Below are 25,706 nucleotides of genomic sequence, written 5' to 3'. Positions count from 1 at the left end.
CGTGGCCCACGCTGGATGGGAACGAGAAGCCAGCACCAGTTGTCTGGGTACAATTCCTTTATTTCTCCCATTCAGATCCCCACACTTGGACCCCTGTGCCCCCCATGGAGGGCTCCCCTGCCAGGATGGAAGAGGTCTTTTGCGGCCCCATCCCCTTGAAAGAGGCTAAAAGCCAGGTGGAGTGCCCGCCAACCTACCACAAAGGAATCCACGGACCTCATCACAGAAGTGGGCTGGGGACGTGAGTCACTTTAGAAAAAAAGTCCCGTGGGGCACTGGGGACACAGGATCCCAAATCTGGCACTGCCCAGCCTGGGAGGGGTGCATCCCTGCTCTGGGCTCGCCAGCTCTTCCCAGAAACAACCTGCCCCCAACACACTGGAAGCAGAGCTGCCCCAGAACATCACTCGGGGCTGGGGGTCCTCAGGGGCCCATGGGGCCCCCGTGTGCTGAGAAGACCCGCCTTCCCTGTGCCGTCCACACGGGCGCTGTGATAGAGGCATGGCTGGACTTGGGGGTCCGGGCCCACAGGAATGTCTCAGCTCTCCCCTTTGGCCCAGACCCCGGCTCAGAGCCCACTGCACCAAGTGGGTGTGGCTTGGGGTGCACGGGTGTCTGGGAGTGCGGCTCCAGGGTCTGCTCTCCAGGTGGTCCTGCTCCCCCGAGCCCTCGCCTTCATGAGTTCAGCTTGTGTTTCTGCCCAGACCCCAAATCTCACGGCCGCAAACTGAGCTGAGGGCTGAGAGGGACAGGACCAGAGGCCTCTGCTGCAGCGAGTCGCCCAGGCCTCCAGCTGGCGGTGCTTAGGGTGCACTGCTTCCAGGCAATGGGCCCGTCCTGGGGGCTGCAGTACTCGGACCCACAGGGCCCAGCCTGCCAGCTGTCACACGTGCACACACATGCAGATACATACGCACACTTGCGGTCTCTCAGAAAAAAGAGCAGCAGTTCTACAAACTGACTCCTCGAAGTCAGGAAACAGGAGGCTGGCGTGTGAAATCTTGGAGGGTGAAGGAATGAGGTTGGGGGGGAGGGGGGCACTGAGAACACGAAGAGACCACACGTGTCACACGCTGGCTGGGCTGTCCCCGAGGTCTGGAGGACGCTGGATCCGCCGCTGCCTGGGGAGCGAGGCAGGCACCCCGGGGGAGGTGCCAGGGCCTCACGTCTGGGCCAGAGAGAGCTCCTCTAGGCCCCCCTTCCCAAGCCGGTACCTGGCGAGGTCCTTCCTGGTCACCAGCCCGACCACCTGTGGGAGCAAAGCTAGGTCATGGGATCCAGCGGCCTCTGCCTCTGTGGATGCCACTGTCCCGTGTGCGGAGGACAGCATAGTCTGGGGGAGCCCTGCGGGTAGGCAGGCAGGTTGGTAGGCTGCAGGCAGTGGGCTCCCCCCATCACCTGATTGCAGTTGTCCACCACCACCAGGTGCCTGAGGCCCAGGGCCCGAAACAGCTTGAACACCCGCGGGAGAGATGCCTCCTGCAATGCAGACGCAGCCTCAGCTCGCCCGCCGGCCCCTGCCCCACCCCGGGACAGGAGCGGGCCAGGACCTGCCGCCCCCCTGCCACACCCCCGCCTCAGCTAGCACATCCTGCTCTGTAGCCACCTCCACCCTCCTACAAAGCTCGCCCCCCACCCCTGTCTGCAATGGCCAGTGAAGCCAGAATGCCACCAGGGGTGGTGGCTGCATGAGGCTCTGGAAGTGGGGGTCAGGCCCCTGCTCCCCACCGCCCCTGCGGCACCTGGGGCACCGTGTAGGGGGAGGGGTTCATGAACTCAGAGAGGTCCATGGTGCACTCCCGCTCGTCCTGGGACACATGGATGGACTGGATGGGGGGGAAGCGCGGGTAGGCATCACGGAAGTCCTTCAGCCGCAGCCGGCGCCGTAGCAGGCCCATATAAGAGCGTTCTATGAACACCTGCGGGCGGGGGGCAGGCAGTGGGTGGCAGCGCCTCAGAGCCCAGGGCCCTGCCCGGCATCTCCTGCCACCCCCTTCTCCTGCCACCCCTGACAGCCTACCTTGTGCTTGAGCAGGACGATGAGCTGGGAGCGCAGGATTAAGCCCTGGAGCCGGGCTGGCTGCACAAGAAACAAAACACCCTTGTCTGCGGAGGACCTGGGACTTGGGACCTAGGGTCTGCCCTGCTGGCTGGTCCAGAGGGGCCAGGCAACAGCGCCGGGACGCCTGGGGGCTCCAGCCAGGGTCCCCAGCGATGCTGGCTGCCTATGGGCACTGGCCCTGCTACAGGCATTTCACCTGCACAGGCTCACGGATCCCCAAACGCCCAGGAGGGGAGGCAGGACCCCAATCACGAGGTGCTGAGAGACCATAGCATTTGTGGGGGCGAAAAGCAGACCGTGGCCCAGATGTCGCTGCACCTTCCATCAGGACCTCCTGACAGGCACAGCTGTGACTCCTCAGCTGGGGGTGCAGCTTGGGGTGTGACCACAGAACACACAGGCGCATCAGTAACTACCCAAGCTGCGGGAACAGCGCTCACATGTACCTGTCTTCACAGCCGTGTGACCAGCGGAATTCTTCCAGAAACCCCAGAGCAGGGCGTCCACATTCATGGAAACCATGGCCCCCAACACGCCCCACTCGCCAGCACAGATGATGAGCCCGGCTTCCTGAAGCTGGGTGGTACCTGCGTGCCGTCGGCATCCTCCACCACAGGGAAGCCATTATGATTGGACGCCGTGCTGCTCAGCACATCCACAATGATGCCCACCTTCTCCCTCCTCCGCAGACAGGTGACTGGTGTGCTCATCACCTCCCTGTAGAAGAGAGACGCTATGATCCACCATGGGGCAGAGGAAGCTTCCCGAACAGCTCAACATGCAGGAAGTGGCCGGACTCAGGAAACCTGGAGACAAGGTGGGCCAGGAGCGCAGACCCCGAGGTGCTGCCCTGGGGGAACCAGCCCTGCACCCACGTCCTGCTCCAGGCTGCCCCCACCAAGCCTCCCAGGGCGTCCAGCACCCGCCCCCCAGCCTGCGGGCCTGCCCCGGGGAGGGGTACCTGGCGGTGAGCGAGTGTGAGGTGACTGGGGCTTCCCAGTGCAGGAAGGGCACACTCTGCAGCTGGATGTGCATGTCGTACAGGCCCTGGGGAGAGGACGGGCACGGCCATGCAAGAGGCTGCTTGCGGGGCAGCCTCCACAGGGCCCCCTCCCTTGCGGCGGCCGAAGACCGCCAGTCTTTCTCCCAGCCTCAGGCTCCGAGGCCAGGGGCACGGGGAGGGGCTGCAGAGCGAGGGCGAGCAAGGCAGGCGGCCTCTCCCACAGGCCGCACCTCGATGAAGACATCCCCCACAATCTTGGCGGTCATCAGCACCAGCATGATGGGGAAGCCGTAGGTCACATTGCTGGTGGCCTCCATCATGATGACTGTCAGGCTCAGCGTCATCCTCACAATCCCACCTGCCAGGAGGTGGGGAGGGGAAGGGAGGGTTGGTGGGGGCACGAGCCTCTGCAGGCTGCGCCGCCGGCCCCTCCCATGTTCCCGTGCCGTGTTCCCTGTGCAGCTCCCGCTCTGTCCATGCAACCCTGTGTACCGGCCCCCCCAGATAGCACCAGATGGGGACAGTGACCCTGCCCAGCCACACGCTGGGGGAGTGGCCCTCCTGACCTCCGGACGCCCATGTTGCAGCCAGCACTCACCCAGCTGGGCAGCTGCTCCCATCAGGGCGTACTTGCCGGGGTCTGCCCAGACCTGCAGGGAAGACAGAGGGGATGCTGGGGGAAAGTGGCAGCCAAACCCACCAAGATGCACTGACAGCACTGGGCCCAGGAGGAAATACTACAGTTTACACAAAAAATGGTCTGTGGCAGCATCACCTGAGTTTGTAAATACCCTAGCTGTGCCCGCTCAGGGATGCACTGAATGAACTCTGCCACCTGCAGAACTCGGCAGCCTAAGACAGGAGGGTATGCACTATGGCCGGGGCGGGGGGGCGGGGGCACCCCGCGTGTGTGCAGTGACCGGAGTCCGTGGACAAATGCCTGCGCCACACCAGGGAGCCTAAAAAGGAGTGAAAATCGGACTCGTGCTACAACATGGATGAGCCCTGAAAACATGGTGCTCAATGATGAGGCCAGACACAGAAGGCCATGAAGCGTGATTTCGTGAATCTACAACAATCAGAAGAGGCACATCCATGGAGGCAGAAAGCTGATTAGTGGCCACCAGGGGCTGAGGAAGGGGGACACAGATGTGATTGCTTAATGGGGACAGGTTTCTTTTTGGAGTGATGAGAACATCCTGGAACTAAGCAGCGATCACGGTTACACAGCTCTGTGAACAGGCTAAAGAGCCACCCAACCGTTCACTTACAGAAGGAGAGAGTTTATGGCAGGGGTCCCCAACCTCCGGGCCATGGACTGGACCGCACAGCAGGAGGTGGGCGGTGGGCAAGCGAGTGAAGCTTCATCTGCTGCTCCCCACTGCTCGCATTACTGCCTGAACCATCCCCCCACCCCCGTCCACAGAACACTGTCTTCCACGAAACCGGTCCCTGGTGCCAAAAAAGGTTGGGGACCACTGGTTTATGGTACGTGAGTTACGTACCAATTAAAAAAAAACAAAATTAAACTAAAAACCGTGTCTGGAAGGAAACCTGGGACACATGACCTGGACCCAGTGAAGGGAGGCTTGCTGTGCGTCTCTTACAGTTTTTGTTTTTTTTTTGCGGTACGCGGGCCTCTCACTGTTGGGGCCTCTCCCGTTGCGGAGCACAGGCTCCGGACGCACAGGCTCAGCGGCCGTGGCTCATGGGCCCAGCCGCTCCGCGGCATGTGGGATCCTCCCGAACCGGGGCACAAACCCGCGTCCCCTGCATTGGCAGGCGGACTCTCAACCACTGCGCCACCAGGGAAGCCCCTCTTACAGTTTTTTAAAGTCTTACTTGAACAACTAAGATGCAAATAGAAGACTCACAGAATAAAGACCAAGGAGCCTACGGAGGCAGGTGGGAGGAAGAAGCCAGAAGGCAGCTGCGGGGCCAAGGCCTGGACACCGCACTCCCAGGCCCCAACTCCTGCACCTGCCCCCATCCTTCTACACCACGCTCTCTCCCAACACCCATGCCCTCCCTGAAGGCCACACGCACGCATGACCCCTGCTCTGGCCCACGGTGGCCCTAGTGGGCACCGGGAACACCGTCCCTTCCTCCCAGCCCAGCCGGCCCCTAAGACCCCCACTCACCGCGGCCCCGGTGAGGTAGGACAGGGAGATGCCAAAGAGCCGGCCCCAGGCAGCTCCGATGAGCAGGGATGGGATGAAGACACCGGCCGACACCGTGAGCCCGTAGGTCCAGCAGGCCAAGAAGAAGTAGACCAGGGTGAAGAGGCCGAGCGTCATGGGGTTGTAGGAACCTGCAGACAGGGCGCTGGCCAGGGCTTGCCACACGGACTCAACCCCAGGCGGAGCTGCCTGCCCAGCAGCCCGTCAGAGCCTCCTGGTCACACCCAGACCCCCAGAGTCACCCCCTTCTCAGAGGCCAGGGTGCCGGGTCTTGGGGGCCCAACACTCAGAGTGTGAGCACGGCAGCCCAGCGGGCAGGGCAGAGGGGAGCTGGGGCCACCGGGGCCCAGAGCTGCCAGCAGGATGGTGACCTGGGCCAAGGGAAGGTGGCTGCTGAGGTCTGCATGGAAAAGGGTGGCACTGAGACCACCAGGGGTCAGGGGAGGGTGCAGGAGGGAGGCCATGGCCGCCACGGCCACTACCCTGCACCAGATGACTCCAAAAGTGGGAAGATGTCACACAAACCCCAGAGCCAGCACCCCCAGGGGGCCTGTATGGCCCGCTCAGCATCTTTGGGGGCTCGGCCTCCCCCACGTTTAAAAGCCTTTCTGCTAAATTGCGTGAACTCCCACAGCGCGCGTGCGCACACACACGCACGCATGCGCGTGCACAAATGTGAGAACCAGGGAGTTCCCAGAACTGGTATGTCAGGAAACAACTAGAGCCACAGACAGACGGGCAAGCACGTCGCAGCAGCCACTCTGGATCTCGGGGGTGTGCCCCTCCTCCCCGCCCCCACCCCGCGGAACCGAAAACAGGGGAAGTGGAAGCAGGTCTGTGCCCAGTCTGAGCCTGTTTGTTATTAAGAACATGAAGCTGGGCAAGGCACCTCGCTGGTATACGAGTCACCAGGCTGTTTTCTGACTGAGAGTGACCTCTGCGAGCAGCGCCCAGAAGAAAAACTCATCCTGGGAGGTGAGACTGTCTTAATGAATGACAGGACGGCCTCCAGGGAGGGAAGGAGACACGTGGGGAGCTTGGCTGGGCCCCTCCCAAGCACTGGCCACCAGCCAACCCCAGGCTGCCAGCCCCCACGCTCCAGTGCACTCAGCCCTGCAGGGAGGCAGTGGGGGCTCGGCCAGAAGCCATCAGCCAGGCCTGGGCCCAGTGTCTGTGGGCCGGCTGCAGACCAGGCCAGAGGGAACAGGCCCACATGGGGACCTGCGTCTGACAGCAGAGTGCAGAGCATGGGCACACACCTGGGGGGTCGTGGAAAAGGCTGACCACGCTCTTCTCTGGGGTGTTGAAGAAGGCTGCAGCCATCGAATTATACTCGCCATCGGCACAGAACAGCTGCAAAGTCAGGAAAGAGAACAGGCCAGTGGGACACAGTGTCCTGGCCTGGACAGCATCAGGCACCAAGCACACAACAGGCGGGTCAGGCTGCTGTCTTGGAGGGGAGGCAGGACCCAAGAGCCAGACCCTGGCCCAGTGAGGGCTTCAGAAGCCATCTGGCCAGGCAGGGGCTGCATGGCGAGTCTGTCCCTGGGGTACGTGGGGATCCAAAGGCTCACGTTTGGAGCACGCTCCCACAGTTCACTGGGCAGACTGTGGGTCCCTGCAGGCCTTGACAAGGGCAGGGGCTCCATGCAAAGCTGTGTGGGTTAACCCCACAGCCCCACCAGAGCCAGCCATGCACCCCAGACCCACATCTGTGACAAGCCTGTGAGTACACACTCCACACCCACCGGCAACCAGCAACCGCTTTCGGTTCTGGATGTTTCCCATAAACAGAAACCACACGATGTGTGGCCCTTGCTGTCTGGCTTCTTTCACTCAGCAGTGTTTGCCAGGTTCATCTGTGTGGGAGCACGTGTCAGAGCTCCAACCCTTCCTACAACTGAGGAAACCCACTGTGTGGACGGACCAGGCCGTGTTCACCTGCTCGTCACTGACGGGCACAGGGGCTGCGGGGAGTTGTGCCGCGGTGAGCGTGTGCACGCGAGTTTCCGCCTGCAGGCCCACAACCCCACCTCCACAGTCCCCTTGCAGAACCTGTCAGGCCGCTGCTCTGAGAGGACCGGGGTGAGACCCCAGGCCGACGTGGCACCCACCCATGTCTGGGAAGGCTCACCCTGCCCCTGCCCCGGCCGCCTACCTGGAGTGGATAGGACACGGAGCTCCCCTGCAGGGGCTGGCAATCCCGGGACGAATAAATCAGCACGAAGGCAACCGTGGCCGTGACGGCGGCCACCAGCATGGCCTCGATCACCTGAAGGCAGGGCCGGTGGATGTACCTGGAGCAAAGAGCCGGGGTGGACTGAGCTGTGGGATGGCTGGGGCGGCAGCCAGGGCAACCTGAGCTTGCAACTCGGGAGAGCCGTCCAGGATGCTGAGCTCATCTGATGACCAACCCGCCCTGGCTCCTGAACACTCTCAGGCTGCCTCCCGGATGCTCCCCAACCTCATTTTATGTTAGTGCAAAAAGACAAGAAAGAAGAATGCCAAGACCCACCCCTACGGCTTCAGAAAACCAGAAAGCTCTCATGATGGCTCTCCTAACAGCAGAGGACCTGTGTTGGACCAAACGTGCCCAAGTCAGGACGGCCCCGTACAAACCGCGCTGGCGCTGACATGAGAGGCCCAGAAGAGCATCAACCCAGGGCCGCGCCGGATCCATGGGCTGTGCCTTCCCTGCCAGGGGCCACCCTCCAGGCCCCACCCGTCCCCCTGCCGAGTGGGTCTGTCTCCTCAGGTACAAACCACCGTGGAGGAGTGTGCTTGGCACGTGGCTTCCCCACGGACCCGTGGGCAAGAGCCCATGACCGGTCAGTTTTCAGATGCCCTGTGTGGCCACACCTCTCAACTCAGTCCCTGAACAGGTTTCTCACCTGATTCGAAACATCGTCAACCAGTAATTCAAGGCGTTGAACACAGCTCCGAGAATGCCACCTGGGACAAGGAAGGAGCTGCGTGTCCGGGACTCGGGAAGAGAAGCAGGCTGCCCAGGCAGCAAACGCCCACTGGGTGGAGGGCTCACATCCCACGGGCTTTCAGAGTAAGGAGTGTTGCCCAGGTCCGTCTGCTTCCCAGGGGGCTGTCATCAGCCAGAGTGCAGCTCCAGTCCTCCCAGGGTCGGGCTCCCTCCCCACTGCCCCGGGCGGTCCTGGGACAGCCAGCAGGGGTGGAGACCACGTGCTTCTCTGGCCCTCGAAGCCGGGTCAGGCCTGGAGCCCCGCAGGCCCTGTCCCCACTGGTCGGCGCTGTCCCACGCGGGGACGGCCCTTACCCACCACGCCCATGGCGATGAAGATGGGGATCTCATGGATTGTGTACACCATCGTCTGTGCAGAGGGAGGAAGAGGAGACCTTCTGTGAGGAAAACTGCCACCAGCTCCTGCTCAGACTTGGGATCGGACGTTTCACAGGACACACCTGTGCACGGGAACCCTGGTGCTTTCCTGCAGGGCGAGGAGGCCCCCAGAGAGAAAGGCCGGGTGCTTGGGCAGACCGCCTGCCTTCTCACACGGCGGCTCTGGGGGGCCGCCTGAGCTTTTGCCAAAGGGTAAGTGAGGGCCATGAGCAAGGGAGAGGATGCTGGTGACCTAGTCACCCAGGACCTCTGACGCATCCACGGGTGAGGACCAGCCCCTGAGAGGCTCCCTGGGCTCAGTGATGGCAGTGTGCAGCGCAGGCCGCTCCAGAAATGCTGCCTGCACCTCTCGGCCTCCAGAAACTGCTGCAGGAGCGCTGGCCACCAGTCTAGTGATGTTGCCTGACAGTCTGCAGGCACCTGAGCCACTCCTGAAGTGCCCGCTGGCTGACGGGCGCCACAACCTGTGTGGCCGGGTCACGTGCACCCTCCTGGAGCACCTCCAGCTCCAGGTGCTCACAAACAAGGGCCCTATCCCACGGCTAACAGCTAGACCTTTCCAGAAGCCCAGCTCTCAGGCCGAACCTTGAGTAAACAACCTGGGCCCTGCTCATAGAAAGAACCAGAGAAAAAAGGGAACGATGCAGTGGGTTACCTCAGTGTCAAATCTTCCAAAATTGATGAGACCGGGGCTGGACAGATCCCACACGTTTCCATGGTAAATGCTTAAGACGAAATTCAGGGTGAAGGTGGAAATCATGGAAGCAAAGAACTGCAGGCAGAAAAAGACGAGTGCCGTCAGAGCCATAGTGGTGAGTTGCGGCAGTGTGTACAGCGGCTGAGCCCAGGGCCAGAGGGTGAGGAGGGGCTGCAGCAAAAGGGCTGTCTCCCCTCCTGTCACCTGGGTGGTGCCTAGACCCTCCGAAGGCTGAGGGAAGGTGGCTCGGAGCCCCACTGGCTCGGCCAGGGTAAGAACGTGTGCGGGGCCTGGGGTCCCGATGAGGACGGAGGAGAAACAGGCCTACGGCTCAGGGATCCACCAGCTGGACGGGAAGCTCAGGTGCAGACCCCACAGTGTGGGCCAAGAGCCATGCGTCCACCCAGCCATGAAGGCCCAGTGCCAGGGCTGCCCAAACTCGGGAAGGTGGCCGTCCCAGGCACTTACGATTCTCCATGTCAGGAACTGATTCCAGAAGGATGCACCCTCCTCCAAGCTGAACAGGACCCCACCTGGAACAGCCAGTGGCCCAGCCCTGAAGTGCCCGCCGAGCCACAGACAGCCCCTCACCCACTGCCACCCATGCCCCCAGACCCCAGGACACCAAGCCCACGACAGAGGCAGCCATCGGGGCCTCTTGAGAAGCCCACCCCACACCCTCACCAGGCACTGAGTCCAGAAACCCCAAACCACCCCTCTCACAGCAGGGAGAGCCTGGCTCCCCCTACACGGGCGGTCACCAAGCTCTCAGACCAGGCAGGGCCGCCCTCCTCACCTACAGGGGCCCCAAACGCAGCAGACACTCCGGCCGCAGCTCCTGCTGAGACAAAGTCCCGTTTCTCTGTGTCTCTGCGGAAGTACTCAAAGATCTGAACCAAGACAGACGGAGAGAGGGTCTCAGCCAGTGCCTCCAAGGGCACTTCTCTCAGAAAGGGGGGAGGTGGGCCCAAAAGCGAGGGGGGAGGGGAGGGAGGAATGTGGGGAGGCCTCTGGACAAGCCACTCATCAACCACGGGGCTCACAACCCGCAGGACTGAAGAGTTGGGTCTCGGGCAGCTTGCCTGCCCACCAACATCCAGAGAAAATAACCCATTCAGCAATATTTAAACACTGAGGTTTGTGCAAGAAAGACCAGAACTGAGCACCAGCAGCCCACACACATGACCTTCCCGACCTCTCTAGGCCACACATTCCTGTGAGCTTACAGCTACAGGTCATTTCCTTGCAGAAATGCACACTCATCCAGAGCACCAAGGCAACAGGATGCCCCCATGGACAGGATGCTAGGGATCCTCAGAGGCGAAGGGAAGGAGGCTGCAGGGGAGGCAGGGGCCCAGCCCTGGGGGTATGGACGTGGGCGCAGGGAAGACCCACCTTGAAATCCCGCTTCAGTGATGTGGACCTCCCCTGGGAGACCCCAGCAGCAATCACGGAGCCCGAATGGATCATTGGTCCCTCCTGGAAGGCACAAACGGCTGCGTTCAGATGGGCGTGGCTCCGGGGCGGGGACACACCGGCCCCAGGCCCCACGGGTGCAGAGGGACTCAGGCAGGGGTAGCTGCACTCTGTTACCTTCCCCACAGCCAGTCCCCCAACCACGGACAGGATCACGCCGGACACTTTGATCACCAGCGTCTGGAACACAAAGGAAATTGCACCAAGTCTGATTAAAGGCCACACGTGGTCCAAGAACCTGAGCGACAAACTACACACGGGAAGGGACCTAATCATGTGAGCCCTCGGCAGGCATGAGCACCAAAGAAGGGGCCGGCACCCACGGCGGGCGTCCTGGGGGAGGGGGAGCTGGCAGCTGATGCTCTCCTGACGCCCATCTCTTCAGCCCTTCTGTCCCAGGTGGTCATGTACACACAGAAGACACGCAAACAGCAGCTATCGCTCCGTCCTCGGGCTCCGGGCTCCAGGCTCCTGCACCCGCACCTACCTCGGGCCCTGCCCTCCTGCTGCAGGGCACGGAGCACAGGCACCCCCACCCCTCCTGTCCGCTCCCCGGAGTACCTCCTCCCCAGACAGAGCAGGAGAGACGCTGCCAGCAAACCCCAGACCAAGGCACACCAGCTGCACACCCTGAAATGATCACGGGAGGAAACCTGACCTCCCAACCCCCTTGGAATCAGTGTATTACCCAGAAGATCATGCACAATGAGATTAAGGAAAATTCTGAAAAAAGGAAAAAACTCACCACTCAACACAGCTACTCTCATTCTGAAATACTAACCACCGTATGGAACTTAAAATGTCTACGTGGTTGCAATTGTGACAGATGTACCTTCAAGTATTTTTGCGTCATTCAGAATGTACGACAGTTTTACCATTTTCCAAAGAAAGTTCACATAAAACCTGCCAGCACACCCACACGCAGGCTCGTCAGCAGCAAACAGCACAGGTCTGGGCGAGTTTTGGAGGCGGAGGTGGACAAATGACACACTTCTCACCCAGCAAGGAAGCCCCTTGGGCTAAGCCCTGAGCTCCCGGCGGGGCCGCCTCAGGTCTCACCTTGAGCCGGACCACGTGGGGGATCTTCACCCCGTTGAGGAAGCACTTGATCTGGGGGATCCCGCTGCCAGCAGCGACTGGCTGGAAGGAGGGGCGCCAGCACTGAGTCCGCAGGCCGAGTGAGCCGCCACTGCCGCCGCCACCACCACCATCAGGCCCAGGAAGACGCGCCACGCAGTGCCCAGGTCGCCCAGGGTAGCGGCTTCTCGCCTCTCCCCACTGATACACAGAGCAACCACCAAGGGGAGGAAATGCCTCGGGCATGGGAAGGCTCAGTGTCCCCAAGGCAGGCGGGGGTGCCCAGGATGATGGGAGGCCCACGTCACACACCCGCTGAGCGGCCAGCACTGTTGCACCCTCTGGGGGACACTGCACTGCACCCCAGACAGAAGCTCCTGGACGCTGCCCCTTCTTCCTTCCAACGCCCCGAGGGAAAAGCAAGGGGGCACAGGAAGGAAGGGTGCCCCAGGAGCGTCTGACCCCTCGGGTGGGTCCCTCCACCCGGACCCCTGGGCTGGGCGCTGCCTCTTCTCCCTGCTGCGTGAAGTGGGCGAGGGAGTGTGCGGGTGGATGGGCACGGCCGCCAAACCAGGGTTGGAAGGCCCAGGTGGTCTTCGTTTTGGCTGAACCGCCTGATGCCTAGCAAGGATTCCACTACAGTCTAGCCAGTGAGTCTCACCGGAAGACGCTGCGGGGGGTTGGGGTGGGGAGCGGTGGAGGGGCCCACCTACCTCTATGAAGGCGACGATCACAGAGCCCAGGAGCACAAAGGCCACATTGAGCGAGGCCCACAGCAGGAGGGAGAAGGACAGCCCGCCCCGCGCCGTGAACTTGTCAATGTCTGGGCTTGTCAAGGACCACGCGGGGTGGTGTCACCCAGGCGCCACTCCCCAGTGGGCTGCACTCTGGACTCTGGGACCTGGAGCACTTACTGGGCATCTCAGGGTCACCACAAAGCCTGACCCCCAGACATGCAGCCCCCGTCCAGTCACGTCCCCCGGCCAATGGCATAACACAGGTGGGGGCTCCTCCTGTGGACCCGCTGGCTCTGGGCAACCACAGACAAAGGATACTGTCCTTGACGACCCGGTACTTTAGGCCGGCCAGCTTCTCCACCACGATGTCGATGAAGCAGGCCACAAGGCCCGTGAGGATCCCGATCATGGCACAGATGACCCAGCGCTTTATCTCCACGGTCCGGAAGGCCTGCGGCAGCGGGCATGAAGGGGGGCGCTGTCACAGGAGGGTGCAGAGGCGGGACGTCCCGTCGTGGCCGGCTCTAGTGACTGCCACCACGCACAGGGCTGCCTTCAGAACCCTGAGTCCCAGGAAGAGCAGCCCCACCGACATCTCAGAGGCCGTGGAGCACTGGTGGGACAGAACTCCCCAACCCGGTCATAACTGGATGCTGACGCTCCAGCCGCCACAGCCGCCACCCCTAAGAACAGCTTCCTCAGTGGTAATGATGTGACACCCGCACAGGTCTCTGTGCCGGGCAGCGGCCAGCGCTCACTCCGGGACACCAGCTGGAGCCAAGAGGGGAGGGAGGTGGTGGGGACACCGTGGCCATGAGGCCCAGCTGCCCGCCAGACTCACTGTGTGATTGATGCGCCGCTCCTCCTCCAGGAACAGCTGGTTCTCGCTGTTGTCATAGTCCAAGCTCTGCGGACCGGGCAGTAGAAACACTAGTAACTGACCCCAGCTCGCAGGTTCAGGTGGGCCACCGCGGGAGAGGGCAGGGAGCAGGGGGGCCCACCTCATACTTGAGGGACAGAAGCTTCTCGTTGTGCGGGATCTCCTTGGGGAAGGGGTGAAGGGGGTCCATGTCCTGCGGGAGGAAGAGGCAGAGCTTGACAACCCAGCATAGGTAAGAACGAAGCAGAACGAGGAAAGGGCCATGCTCACTTGTCCCGCAGGGCAGGGACTCTCCTGAGCCCAAAGCTAGACAAGCACAAGGCAGGAACTGGCAGACACAGACTCTCCACAGGACACCAGCAGGCAAGGTCCCACAACACCACAGCCAGGCGGGTTTATCCCAGGAACACAAGGTGAGTTGACCCCCAAAAAGCAATTAGTGTGGTGGGTTGACCCCCAAAAAGCAATTAGTGTAAGATGTCTGTGGTCCACGTCCAGGTTCTGGCACCAGCCTCTGACCCACCCGCTTGGCATCTCTGGGTGACGAGTGTGTCTGGGCTGGGGCTGGAAGACCATCACAGGATTAGCGGGCTGGAGACACAAGCAGCTCATCTCTAACGGCCAAGGATTTAATTAGTCCTGCCTGTGTAATGCAGCCTCCACACAAACCCCAAATGGAGGGGTTCAGGGAGATTGCAGCTGGTGAATGTGGAGGTGCTGGGAAGGTGGCTCCTAGGGAGAACGTGGGGGCTCTGCACCCCTTCCCACACCTTCCCGGGGCATCTCTCCCACCTGGTTGTTCTCAAGTCATGTCCTTTATGATAAACCAGTAACATAAGCTAAGTGTTCCCTGAGTTCTGCAAGCCATTCTGGCAAGTTATGGAACCCGAGGAGGAGGCGTGGGAACCCCGATTTACAGCTGGTCAGTCAGAAGCACAGGTGACAGCCTGGACTTGTCACTGGCATCTGAGGTCGGGGGGTCTCGTGGGACTGAGCCCTCAGCCTGTGGGTCTGCACGGATGCCGGGAAGTTAGGGTCTGAACAAACTGACCTGCAGGACACTCAGGTGGTGTCTGGACAATCAGAGGGTGAGTTGGTATGAAAGTAAAAACAGTTTGATACTGTTCCAATAGAATAAAGGACCAAGTCCACATGAAATGAACACCTCAGTAGTCACAAAAAGCATCTGACAAAACTCAACCCTTCGTGATAAAAACACTCAATAAACCAGGAATAAAGGGAACTTCCTCAACCTGATCAAGACACCTATAAAAAACCCACAGGTGGGCTTCCCTGGTGGCGCAGTGGTTGAGAGTCTGCCTGCCGATGCAGGGGACGTGGGTTCATGCCCCGGTCCGGGGAGATCCCACATGCCGCGGAGCGGCTGGACCCGTGAGCCATGGCCACTGAGCCTGCACGTCCGGAGCCTGTGCTCCGCAACAGGAGAGGCCACAACAGTGAGAGGCCTGTGTACCGCAAAAAAAAAAAAACAAAGAAAAAACCCACAGGTAACTTCATGCTCAGTGGTGAAAGACTGAAGCTCTTCCTCTGAGATCAGGAACAAGACGAGGATGCCTGCTCTGGCATTTCTACTCAGCACTGTCCTTGTCCAATTAGGCAAGAGAGAAAAGTGAAAAGCATCCAGATTAGAAAGGAAGTGAAACTCTTCTTTGCAGATGACATGGTCTTATGTGTAGAAAATCCCCAAAAGTACACTAGAAACAATTAGTATTAATAACACATTTAGTAAGATTGAAGAATATAAAATCAGTATACAAAATCAAATGCATTTCTACGTACTTGCAATGAACGATCCAAAATGAAATTGAGAAAACAACTCTATTTACAATAGCATAAAAAGATACAGAAAATAAACTTATTCCTAAAACACGTTTAACAAAAGAAGTGTAAGACTTGTACACCAAGAGTTGCAAAATATTGTTGAAAAAAACTGAAGACGTTAATAAATGGAAAGCTATACTGTGGCTCGGGACATTTGATGTTAAGAGTCAATGCCACCTCTAAGTTCCAGCTGGCATTTCTGAAGAAACTGACAAACTGAGCCTAAACCCCACACGGAGATACACAAGGGATCCCGAAAGGCCAACACCTCCTTGAGAAAGAAAAACGATGTGGGATGATTCAAAGTTCCTACTTTTGAAACTTACTACAAAGCTAGTCATCAGCAGAGTGTGGCCCGGGCGCAAGGACAGAGAGCCCAGAAACAAATCCGTAATGCAGACCCAATGCAGCCAAAAATAAATAAATAAATTTTTAAAAAGTGAAAAAAACCCCACAAAAACTGACCTTCAACAATGGTGCTGAGACAATTCAACAGGGAAAGAGTAGTTTTCTCAAGAAATGGTGCTGGGAAAACTGAGCATCCATATGCAAAAGAATGAATTTGGACCCTTATCTCATACCATGTACAAAATTAGCAAAAAACAGATCAAAGATCTAAACTACAGAACTCTTATAAGAAAAGACGAGCAAATCTTTGTAACCTTGGCTTAGGTGATGGTTTCTTAGACATGACACCCAAAGCACAAGCAACAGAAAACAGATCAAATGGACTTCATCAAAATTAAAAGCTTTTGTGCTTCCAAGGACACTGGCAGAAAGTGAGACCACCTATGGACCAAGCGGAAGTTTTTGCAAATCCTGTAACTGATGAGCAACTTGTGTTTAAAGTATATGAAGACCTCTTACAGCTTCATTATAAAAACACAACCTGATTAAGAAACGTGCACAGGGTCTGAACAGAGTTCCTCCAGAAGACATGAAGGACACACGGTACCAGCAGCCTCAGGGAAATGCAAGTCAGAACCATGAGCCACCTCCAAGGAGGAAGTCAAGTGCAAGTCTGGGGGAGGGGGTTTCGGGAAATGCTCCCCTGGCAGCTGCTGGACAGTTCGACCCCAGCACAGGGGCAGGAGAAGTGGACATCACCCATCCAAGGGCCCACCACCCCGAGACGCCCTCCTGCAGGCCCCACACCTGCCCACGGCACCTGCCCCCCAGCTCGCACACAGCAGCTAGCTCAACGGTCCTGGCCTGACATGTACTCCCCAACCTCTGCTCATCGGGCAGCCTCAGGGGACAGGGCCCCGCAGAGCAGCCTTCCCTGGTCGCCCAGACTCTGCAGACCCCACTGTCTGCACGTCACTCTGTCCCCATGCTCTGCACAGAACCGCCAATGTCTGCCATCCTCTTGTTCAGGTTTTCCGTCTGCCCTCTGCTAGGCTGTGGCTCCACAAGAGCAGGCCTGACTTTCCCAGGAAGGGGCCTGGCATGAGCAGGAGCTCCAAAAATGGGAAAGGACGACCACTCACAGGGTCCAGAAGCTCATCATCCAGTTCCACGTTGCTCATCTGTCCGATCCGGAAAAATGCTGAATGGGGTGACTAGAAGCAGAAGAGAAATCATAGGCCGCTTAGCTATGGGGCCGGGCTGCACTGTGCACTACCCCATTGCCTGGCCCTGCACTGTGCACTACCCCATTGCCTGGCCCTGCCTGTGGAGCACAGAGCCGCACCTGCCGTGTGGGAGACTCCAGCAGGGCCAGTGCTGGACCCCAGGCCCATCCCCATGACCCACAGCCTGTCACTGAGGAGCCCAACCTCCAGATGGGAAGCCCCACCCTCCCCCATTCTACAGTGTCCTCCTGGCCACCCTCCTTCCCTGGCCTGGAAAACCCTGGTGATTGAGGGCCCCTCCTCCAGGAGCCTTTCTATCCCCCCACCTCCAAACCCCATCTTTCTCTGTTCAGCCCCATCATGACACTGAGTGGCTACCAGGTGGGGACCCATCACAGGCCTCCAGGCAGGCCCCCCCAGATATGTGCCCCTTTCCGGGGCAGGACCTTTCTGAAGCGGGGCTGCACTCCTGGGCACAGGGGCAGGTCAACCACAGAGGACGGACACCCCGGCACATGACTGCCCTCACGCCCACTGCCAGGCACGGTGGAGGCCAGGACTAGGGAACAAAACACAGGCTGCTCACAGATGCATTTCAGAGAAACAAGTCATGCTGCAGGACACAAACACTGTGTGGAACATATGGCATAAAAACACAACCCGAGGCTTCCCTGGTGGCGCAGTGGTTGAGAGTCTGCCTGCCGATGTAGGGGACGTGGGTTCGTGCCCCGGTCTGGGAGGATCCCACATGCCACGGAGCGGCTGGGCCCGTGAGCCATGGTCGCTGAGCCTGCGCGTTCGGAGCCTGTGCTCCACAATGGGAGAGGCCACAACAGTGAGAGGCCCGCGTACCACAAAAAAAACAAAAAAACAAACAAACAAAAAACACAACCCGGTGCTCCTCTGAAACGCAGCCAGGCGCCCTGCCCTGCCTCTTCTCTGGCGGAAACCACGAAGCAGTGCAGGAACAAGGACCACAGAGCCCGCCATGCCAGAGCCCTGAGCACACAGTGACTCCAGCAGAGAAAGTTTAATTCAGCAGCACTAGCCCTACTGCTACTGGTGGTTACCAGAGGGTAGGGGGGACGAGGGGGCTTTGGGGACACTGGTGACTCCTCTGGGGGATGTCGAGCCTCCTGGGGCTGCTGTGCCCAATCACACAGCCTAGGCGTCTGAAAAACAAGAAACGTGTTCTCTCCAAGCTCTTGCACCACAAGTCCAAACTTGAGGTGTCAACAGGGAGGGCCCCCTCTCAGGGTCGTGTGGAGGATCTTCCAGCCTCTGATGGATGCCGGCAATCCTTAGTGTTCATTCCCTGGCTTGTGGCCACATCACTCCAATCTCTGCTCCGTTGCCACCGGCCTCATGTGTGCGTGTATACATGCACGCATGTCTCTCCTCTCCCATGAGGACACCAGCCTGACCACATCGTAACTTGACCACAGCTGCAAAGGTCTCAGACACGGGTTCCAGGTCAGGGGTGGAGACATTCCGGGGGGCACTGCACACCCCACGGCAGGTGGTAACTTGTCAGGTGTGTTCACTAGATCATCATCCTGCTCCACCGTGTGACTGCACTTTTCTCTACGTATATACAGCAAACGTCGGTACAATGGGTGGGTGAGGAGAGAAATATAGCCATTTTCTTTCTTAAAAACAATCGACAATGCCCCCAAACTGCTGAATCTGATGAGAAAGGCAGGGCGGGCCCTCCAGCTCCAAGCACGGGCAGGAATGCCTGGCCCGCTGGCCCAGAAAGGATCCCAGTTCCAGAGTGAACTCAACCCAGGAGGGGGCCCAGAGCTGCAGCCTCTGCTCCCTATGCATATACGAGTCATCAGGAAAGGTGTGCCAGTCGCCAGCCCGTCCACAGCAACACGGAACAGGGACGTCTCCACGGAGAAGACGGCGTGCAAAGACAGGCAGAACTGAAAGTTGGACTGTGAAAACAGAAGACCCATCTGCCGTCCAACCCAAGACGGAGGCCACAGACCAGGTGGTCTGGCCGTTTGTACCTCACTCTTCACTGATGGACTGCACCCCATGATCACTCCCACCACACCAAGTCAGCCCCTGCAGAGCAGCGCCTCTGCCACCTAAACAGTCCCCAAGGCTGAGGCTGCAACCGCGCACACGGCTGGGGGAGAGGGGGGCAGAACGGTCCACATGGCACGGACTCACTCGCTCAGGTGACAACGGGTCCTCAGCACCCGGCCGGGAGGACGCCAGGTGAGCACACATCTGCACCAGACAGCTCCATTCTGGACCCGGAAATGCGCTCATGCGGAGATGGCGCCCCCATTACAACTCCCAGGCACACCCTCTCCCACCTCCAGCACCTTCCTGGTTTCATCACCTCTTTTCTGAACTTTATGGGCATCTCTTAGGAAATATCTTTTGTGATGAAAGAAGCCATTTACTGGAAGTTCAGTGATTCATCTGTTCTGTCTGTTCCTTTCTCATTTCTTAAATGCAAGTTAATTACTAGCAGTTCCTCAAACTATTGAAACACACAACAGCCTGGATGAAATCTCCATGCTTTCGAAAGAACTGAAAGATTTCAGACCATGTGGCTCCAGAGACTGGATGTGCTCGAAAGGTCAGACCCGGAGGGAGGACAGATTTGGGGGGGGAGGGGGTGACTGTAAGAGGTAGGACAACGGCACTGATGGACGTGCTCACACACATCCACACGTGTGACAATGGCAGGGTGCTACTCACACACATTGTGCCAACATCAATGCCGGGTTCGGCACAGTACTACCGTGAGGTAAGACGGAACCATCTTGGGAAACTGGAGGAAGGCACACAGGCCCTCTCTGTACTGTCTTTTCAACTTCCCGTAAGTCTACAATTATTTTAAAATTTAAACGCAAATGATACTACATCAAAGTGAAGAACTTCTGGGCTTCCCTGGTGGCGCAGTGGTTGGGAGTCCGCCTGCCGATGCAGGGGACGCGGGTTCGTGCCCCGGTCGGGGAGGATCCCACATGCCGCGGAGAAGCTGGGCCTGTAAGCCATGGCCGCTGGGCCTGCACGTCCGGAGCCTGTGCTCCGCAACGGGAGAGGCCAAAACAGTGAGAGGCCCGCGTACCGCAAAAAAAATTTAAAAAAAAAGTGAAGAACTTCTGTGTACCAAAGGAAACAACAGAGTGAAAAGGAACTAGCCCTACAGGATGGGAGAAAATTACAGATCATGTAACCGATAACGGTTAATATCCAGAATACGTAAAGAACCCCTACAACCCAACAACAACGAACAAGCTGATTAAAAAAACAGGCCAAAGACTTGGGACATGAAGATCAAAACCACAATGGGATACCACCTCACAGCTGTGAGGATGGCCAGGGTTAAAAAACAGAACAACAAGCACTGGTGAAGATGTGCAGAAACAGGAACCCTTGTGCACAGTTGCTGGGAGTGTTATATGGAGCAGCTGCTGTGGAAAACAGTATGGCGGTTCCTCAAAAAATTAAAAATAGAAATTACCTTATGATCCAGCAATTCCACCTCTTGCTATCTACCCAAATGAACTGAAAGCAGGGTCTCAAAGAGGTATTTGTACACCCACATGCACAGCAGCATTTTTACAGTAGCCAAGGGGTGGACGGAGCCCAAATGCCCATCGACAGATGAATGTATAAACCTAAGGTGGTCCATCCACACAATGGAATATTATTCAGCCTTAAAAACAGGGAAATCCTGTCACATGCTACAGCATGGATGAACCTGGAGGACGTTGTACTAACAGAAAGAAGCCAGTCAACAAAAAAACAAATACCCTATGATACCACTGCTATGAGACGTCAAATTCACAGAAACAGAAAGCAGAATGGCCTTTGCCAAGGGCTGGGGGAGGGGTGGGGAGTCAGTGTTTACTGGGACAGAGGTTCAGTGTGAGAGGATGAGAAAGTTCTGGAGGTGCTGGGGTGATGGCGGCACGACACTGTGGATGGACCTCATGCTGCCAGACTGTACACTTAGACATGGTTAGGATGGTAAATTGTGTTATGTGCTTTTACCATCATTAAAACAAAGTTCACAGACAATTTAAAGGCCGCCTGCCGCCCACTCTGCCACTTTGCATTTTAACCGCCCCTCCCAGCCCAATGCCCCCCAGCACTGAGGGCACAGGGCCTCCGTAGCCAGGGGCTTACAGTCAGAAAAACCAAGCTGCCCATAAACAAAAGTCAGTGTAAACCGTGAGAAAGGCTTTGAGGGCGATGACAGAGCCTGAGGGAGAGGCCTGCCCGATTCGGGGTTGGGGAGGCGCATTAGGCTGAGACCTGATGAATGATGTGCAGAGGGGGCCGGATGGGAACAGCCCCGCTGCTGCACCTCACTTTCTGAGTGCTGCAGCCTCTGCCCGGAAGGCCTCCCAGGACCCTCTGACTAGGCTGGGCCCACCCTGGTCCTCAGCTCTCTGCACTGTCCGGTGGTACCCACATCCTCTCTTGCCCTCCCCCAGACTCTGAGCCCCTCACACTAGACCTGGGCAGGTACCACTAAAGGCCTGAGGGAGCCCTCAGGGGAGGGTCAGCTGAGGGGGCAGGCCTGGACTCTGCAAAGCGGGGGAGGAGGGGGGAAGGAGGAGGAGGAGGAGGATAGTACAGGGCGCTGAGGCAGAGGGACTTCCTGGAGGGGCTGCCCTGGGGCTGGGAGCCAGCTACGAGAAAGACGGGGTGCTCCCTTACATTGAGCAGAGCTCAAGGGGCCAGTGGGGATGGTGATGACCTGCCCCTGCAGCTTGCCTGCACATGACCCCCTCCTGGCCCCCCATACTCCGACCGTAGCCCGTGGCTCCAGGTCACCAGGGCAGAACACCCCAGTTCCCAGAGGAGTAAGTGCCCCAAAACTGATACTAAACACCAACCTGAGGGTCCTACCCCTCAGGCTGCCTCAGGCGGAGCTTCCCGAAGCTGAGGTCCCTGCAAAGGACCCGCATTTACAAACACTGCAAATACCCACCCCCACACCCGGAGCCTCTGTTTCTGGCTCAGATTTCCCTCTGTAAGTTTTCAAAATGCTCTGCTTCCTGCTGCCCACATGACCATGACTTGCTGGCTGACCTCACCCTCTCCTTGCCCCAGGGGTGGACAGGCAGCAACTTGCTGGATGACCCACCCTCACCCCACACTCAGGCACAACAGGCCGAGGGCCGGAGAGAGGGTAGAGCAACCCTGAATGGCCTGGTTCCAGCCAGATGGAGGCTGAGCTCAGGCCGGCCCCCAGCCCACCCTGCCTGGGGCTGCCCAGAGCAGCCACCTCATGGTGCCTGGCAGGTTCCCATGCCGGGTGCAAGAACACCAGCCTCCAACTCTGGACGCCCTGCAACAAACCATGAAGGACCAGGAGGTGGCAAGACAAGCTCTCCTGTCCAGCTCACCAGAACATTCTCATAGAGCGGTTGTTGGCCTGGGCTGTCACTTTAGTTCAAACGACCCTGGTCTGAGAGCAGCTTACAAGCCGCCATCTGCTACAGCGAACTCAGCCCTCTGGTCCAGAGCCGACCCTCCTGCAAGAAAGCCGGCCTCGAGGAGTTCAGTCATTTGCACGGGAGTCGCCCCAGGAACAGCAACTCAGAGATGATCACTTCCAAGCTGCCGTTTTTAATACCTCTGAGAGTAACTAGCGTTTACCACCTTGTGACAGGTGGTGCTCGGGGCTGGAAGCATATTAGCTTTCCTGCTGGTGAGGAGCCTGAGGCACAGGAGGCTGCAGCACTTGCCTCTGCTGGTCCAGAGCAGAGTTCCTAGCACCAATGCCTCCAGTGCCCCCCTACCCCATCCACGCAAGGCCGTCTAAGGATCCTTCAAGGCTGGACCCTCCAGCTTCTGAAGGATTCTCCCACAAGATAAAGCTAAATTCGAAGCCCGCAGCTGTCCCCTGCAGGTCGACCCCGGTTCCTTCCCCCAAGCCTCCACTCCCCACTCCGACTTACTTCCCAAATGCTCACTCCCTTTATCTTTCCCCTCTGTCCACCCGCCTGAGGATCATGCACTCTTCCAAGACAGGACCTAGTGTGACCTCTCCTGCTTTTGGGGTCCCTCACACCTTCCTCACAGAGCACTGGGCCTGGTTTTCCAGGAGCCTGGAGCCAGGAGGAAGGAAGCTGCATCATGTACCTCAGAGTCCCAGGCAAACTGCATGCAGCCGAGCACACGACACGCACACAATAAATTATGTTTTAAGTCACTTAAGAGCAGCTAGTCACTTGTTATTAAATGCAAATGAACAAACAAAAAAGGTCGCAGAGGTTCTTTTAAGGGAATGAGTTTTAAGGGAAGAAATCAACAGTTTGTTTCAAAAAAAGCCAACTCCTGTGTCTATGCATAAAGAAAAGTGGGAAACTCTTGAGCACATTCAGTCCCGAAATAAACCCCAATTCAACCTCGAAGCTTCCAATCTCTCTACCTGTCACCCTTAAAGCCAAGCCAGTTTCATACTTCTGGTTTGTAAACTTCAGATTACCCTCTTTTAAAGAGTAAAAAAGAAACAATTGTTGTGAGAAGAAAACAACAAAGCATCCATATCCCCACCACTGCAAATTCTCCCCTTTCACGTCACTTCTCATGCAGACACAGAAAGCACTTCAACAGAAGACCCCACTCAAGGAACAGACTTTGACCTTCATTGTCTGATGCATTTCTGGGGGCTGGGGAAACCTAGATAAGCTCTAGACAAACAACCTGATACTTGAGTCCTTCCTCATTAAACACCACACAAGTGTTTAATGGACAGATCTAGGATAGGAGTAGAAAAACGAAAAAACAATCACAAAACCGAGTAAGGCCAAGCAATCAACAAAAGAAGTTCATTAGCTCAAAATTAACACACACGGAAATTCACTTAAGGCCGCAAACTTCTGTGCTGACCTGCAAAGCACATTTCAACCACTGTGCTTCAATTTCAATGAACTGCTAAGGGAAACTGAACGCACATATTTGTCATTCCTAAGGTCGCCCTGAAGGCCTGTCCCGCTCCCTGTAAAGATGCAGCCCCCCAGATATTCCCACTGCAAAAGCAAACTCTGCAACCTAAGCTCTTAAAATCTCTTGGGGTTCAAAAGCAGTAAAAATAGTTGCTCGTGTATACAGTGTTCCAAAAAAAAAGAAAAGGAAAAGGTTACCTAAGCAGAAGACCATCTGCCTTTCCTTTAAATCCACTAAGAAATAAACTGTGAGGAGATAAATTAGCTTCATGCTACCGGGACTCTACAGCAGCGTGCGACTGGGCTCTCCCACGCTCCTTAACACCAAGATAATGGGCCGGCTCCTCGACCCCGAGAGTCACCGGGCCGAGCGCCTCCCAGCGTCTCCCAGGACTACAGAACCCCGGGTTCCAGGTTCCGAGCTCGCCCTGCCATTTACCAAGCGGGACCCGAGGCGCGTTCCCGCCTCTGCCACTAGGACTGCCCGAGCACGGACTCGCCGCATCCCCGCGGGCCCGGCTCCCGGCACCGGCAACCGCGGCGCGGACCCGACCCGGCCCGCCTCTCCCTGGGCTCACCGCGCGGACGGCCGCAGGCCCAGCCCCGTTCAACAGCGGCGTGGCCTCCCCGGCCGGCGCCCCGGGCCGCGCCGCCCTCCGCAGCAGCGGCGCCGCCTCGTCGTCGTCCACGTCGCGTCCGGACCACGACACCTTTTTGGAGACGTTGGCCATGTCCCGCCGCAGAGGACCGGCCAGGCAGCGCCTTGGCCGTGTTTGTTCTCGTGACCCGCGCCTCGGCCACGTGACCCGGACGGCCGTCACGTGGCCCAGATGGCACCCGCGTGCCCCGGCGGCGGCTGCGGGGCGCGCGCGCGCGCGGCCTTCTGGGAGTTGTAGTCCCGCTGCCTGGTGGACTCGCCTGTCAGGACCGATCACCACGTAGCAAACGGTTGTGCTGAGGACACAACACAGCCCTGTGGCCTTCCTGCGGAAAACGCTCCACTGATCCCATCCCAGGGGGAAAATGCAGATGAACCCAAATTGAGGGACACCTGCTAAACAGCTAGCCAGCTCGTCCCGTAGTGTCAGCGTCACGAAAGACCAAGAAAGACTGAGTGACTGCCTTGGATGGAGGATAAAGAGATGGGCAACTGAAGGCTGCTCGTGGGCCTGGCATTTTGGGGACAATTGGCAAAGATTGGATCTGCACTGTACATTACATAGCGGTGTTATAGCTGCGCCCAGTCGCCCAAGGGTGATCTTTGTCTGGGGGTCATATCAGAAAAGTCCTTTTTCTCAGTAGACATACACTGAGATATTCAGGGGTTGTGATGTGATGTCTGCAACGTAGTCTCAGATGATTCACAAGCTAATGGTAATCACAATACGTAGCTACCAATAGCGGGAGAAAGAAAATGTGGTAGGATGTTAGCAGGTGATGAATATGGGGTAAATATAAATGATGTGCAATGTAGTCCTCTTGTAACTTTTTTCTTTAAACTTGAAACTTTTCAAAATAAAAAGATTTTAGAAGTTCTTTATAGGCTCTTCCTCCACATATTTCAAAATAAAACCAAAATTGAAACTAAAATAAGAGGAAGGAAGCCCAACAGGATTAAGTTTTCCCACGATCACTGTGCAACAATTTTTTGAAAATACTAAGAACAACGTTCTTTCAGAAAAGGTGTTTTCTCCTTAGTGTGACCTGGCTTTGCCCTTTCGAGGGATGTTGACAAGCATGTGATGGCCCTGGCTGTGGAGGAGGGCCTGGAGGCTGCAGAGTGAAGCTGGCACCGGCTCCAACGAGCCTCAGGGCTGGTCCCAGGCTGGTTTGACTGAACGAAGTGGACGAGTGTGGTTTGCGTGAAACCGTC

At 57.8% G+C, this 25,706-nt stretch overlaps 1 protein-coding gene across 4 annotated transcripts; it reads right to left on the bottom strand.

The window, feature by feature from the left end:
* Window positions 1-42: 42 nt before the first annotated feature.
* CLCN7 (Cl-/H+ antiporter 7) lies at window positions 43-24,617 on the bottom strand. 4 transcript variants are annotated; one of them, XM_027117893.1, is made up of 25 exons: window positions 24,412-24,616; window positions 16,818-16,889; window positions 13,607-13,678; window positions 13,447-13,512; window positions 12,924-13,056; window positions 12,582-12,691; window positions 11,851-11,931; window positions 10,909-10,971; window positions 10,711-10,794; window positions 10,112-10,205; window positions 9,784-9,848; window positions 9,274-9,390; window positions 8,535-8,589; window positions 8,137-8,197; window positions 7,404-7,542; window positions 6,505-6,598; window positions 5,207-5,430; window positions 3,664-3,715; window positions 3,296-3,423; window positions 3,024-3,109; window positions 2,650-2,779; window positions 2,021-2,080; window positions 1,743-1,919; window positions 1,399-1,479; window positions 43-1,249 (listed from the first exon to the last, which is right to left on the bottom strand). In XM_027117893.1, exons 1-25 carry the CDS (start codon window positions 24,562-24,564, stop codon window positions 1,163-1,165), a joined length of 2,484 nt encoding a protein of 827 aa, XP_026973694.1. In that variant the 5' UTR covers window positions 24,565-24,616; the 3' UTR covers window positions 43-1,162. The 4 variants fall into 4 exon arrangements, with proteins under 4 accessions (XP_026973694.1, XP_026973695.1, XP_026973696.1 ...); XM_027117894.1 differs by having other exon boundaries at window positions 5,207-5,376; XM_027117895.1 differs by lacking the exon at window positions 16,818-16,889 and having other exon boundaries at window positions 24,412-24,617.
* Window positions 24,618-25,706: the final 1,089 nt, after the last annotated feature.

The sequence above is a fragment of the Aethalodelphis obliquidens genome, unplaced genomic scaffold (assembly GCF_003676395.1).
Source record: "Aethalodelphis obliquidens isolate GAN/ISIS:26980383/991018 unplaced genomic scaffold, ASM367639v1 scaffold18, whole genome shotgun sequence".
In the NCBI taxonomy this organism is placed as follows: Eukaryota; Metazoa; Chordata; class Mammalia; order Artiodactyla; family Delphinidae; genus Aethalodelphis; species Aethalodelphis obliquidens.
The sequence above is the reverse complement of the archived record's forward strand: the minus strand, read 5'-3'. Positions and strand labels throughout refer to the sequence as shown.

What these genes read in the sequence shown, in the direction of transcription:
- CLCN7 (XM_027117893.1), bottom strand. Translation starts at nt 24,564, where the DNA reads ATGGCCAACGTCTCCAAAAAGGTGTCGTGGTCCGGACGCGACGTGGAC. An exon ending in TGCGTTTGGGGCCCCTGTAG is followed by an intron (nt 9,849 to 10,111) that starts GTGAGGAGGGCG and finishes TGGCTGTTCCAG; the next exon opens with GTGGGGTCCTGTTCAGCTTG. An exon ending in TGGGGGATGTCTTCATCGAG is followed by an intron (nt 3,110 to 3,295) that starts GTGCGGCCTGTG and finishes TCCTCTCCCCAG; the next exon opens with GGCCTGTACGACATGCACAT.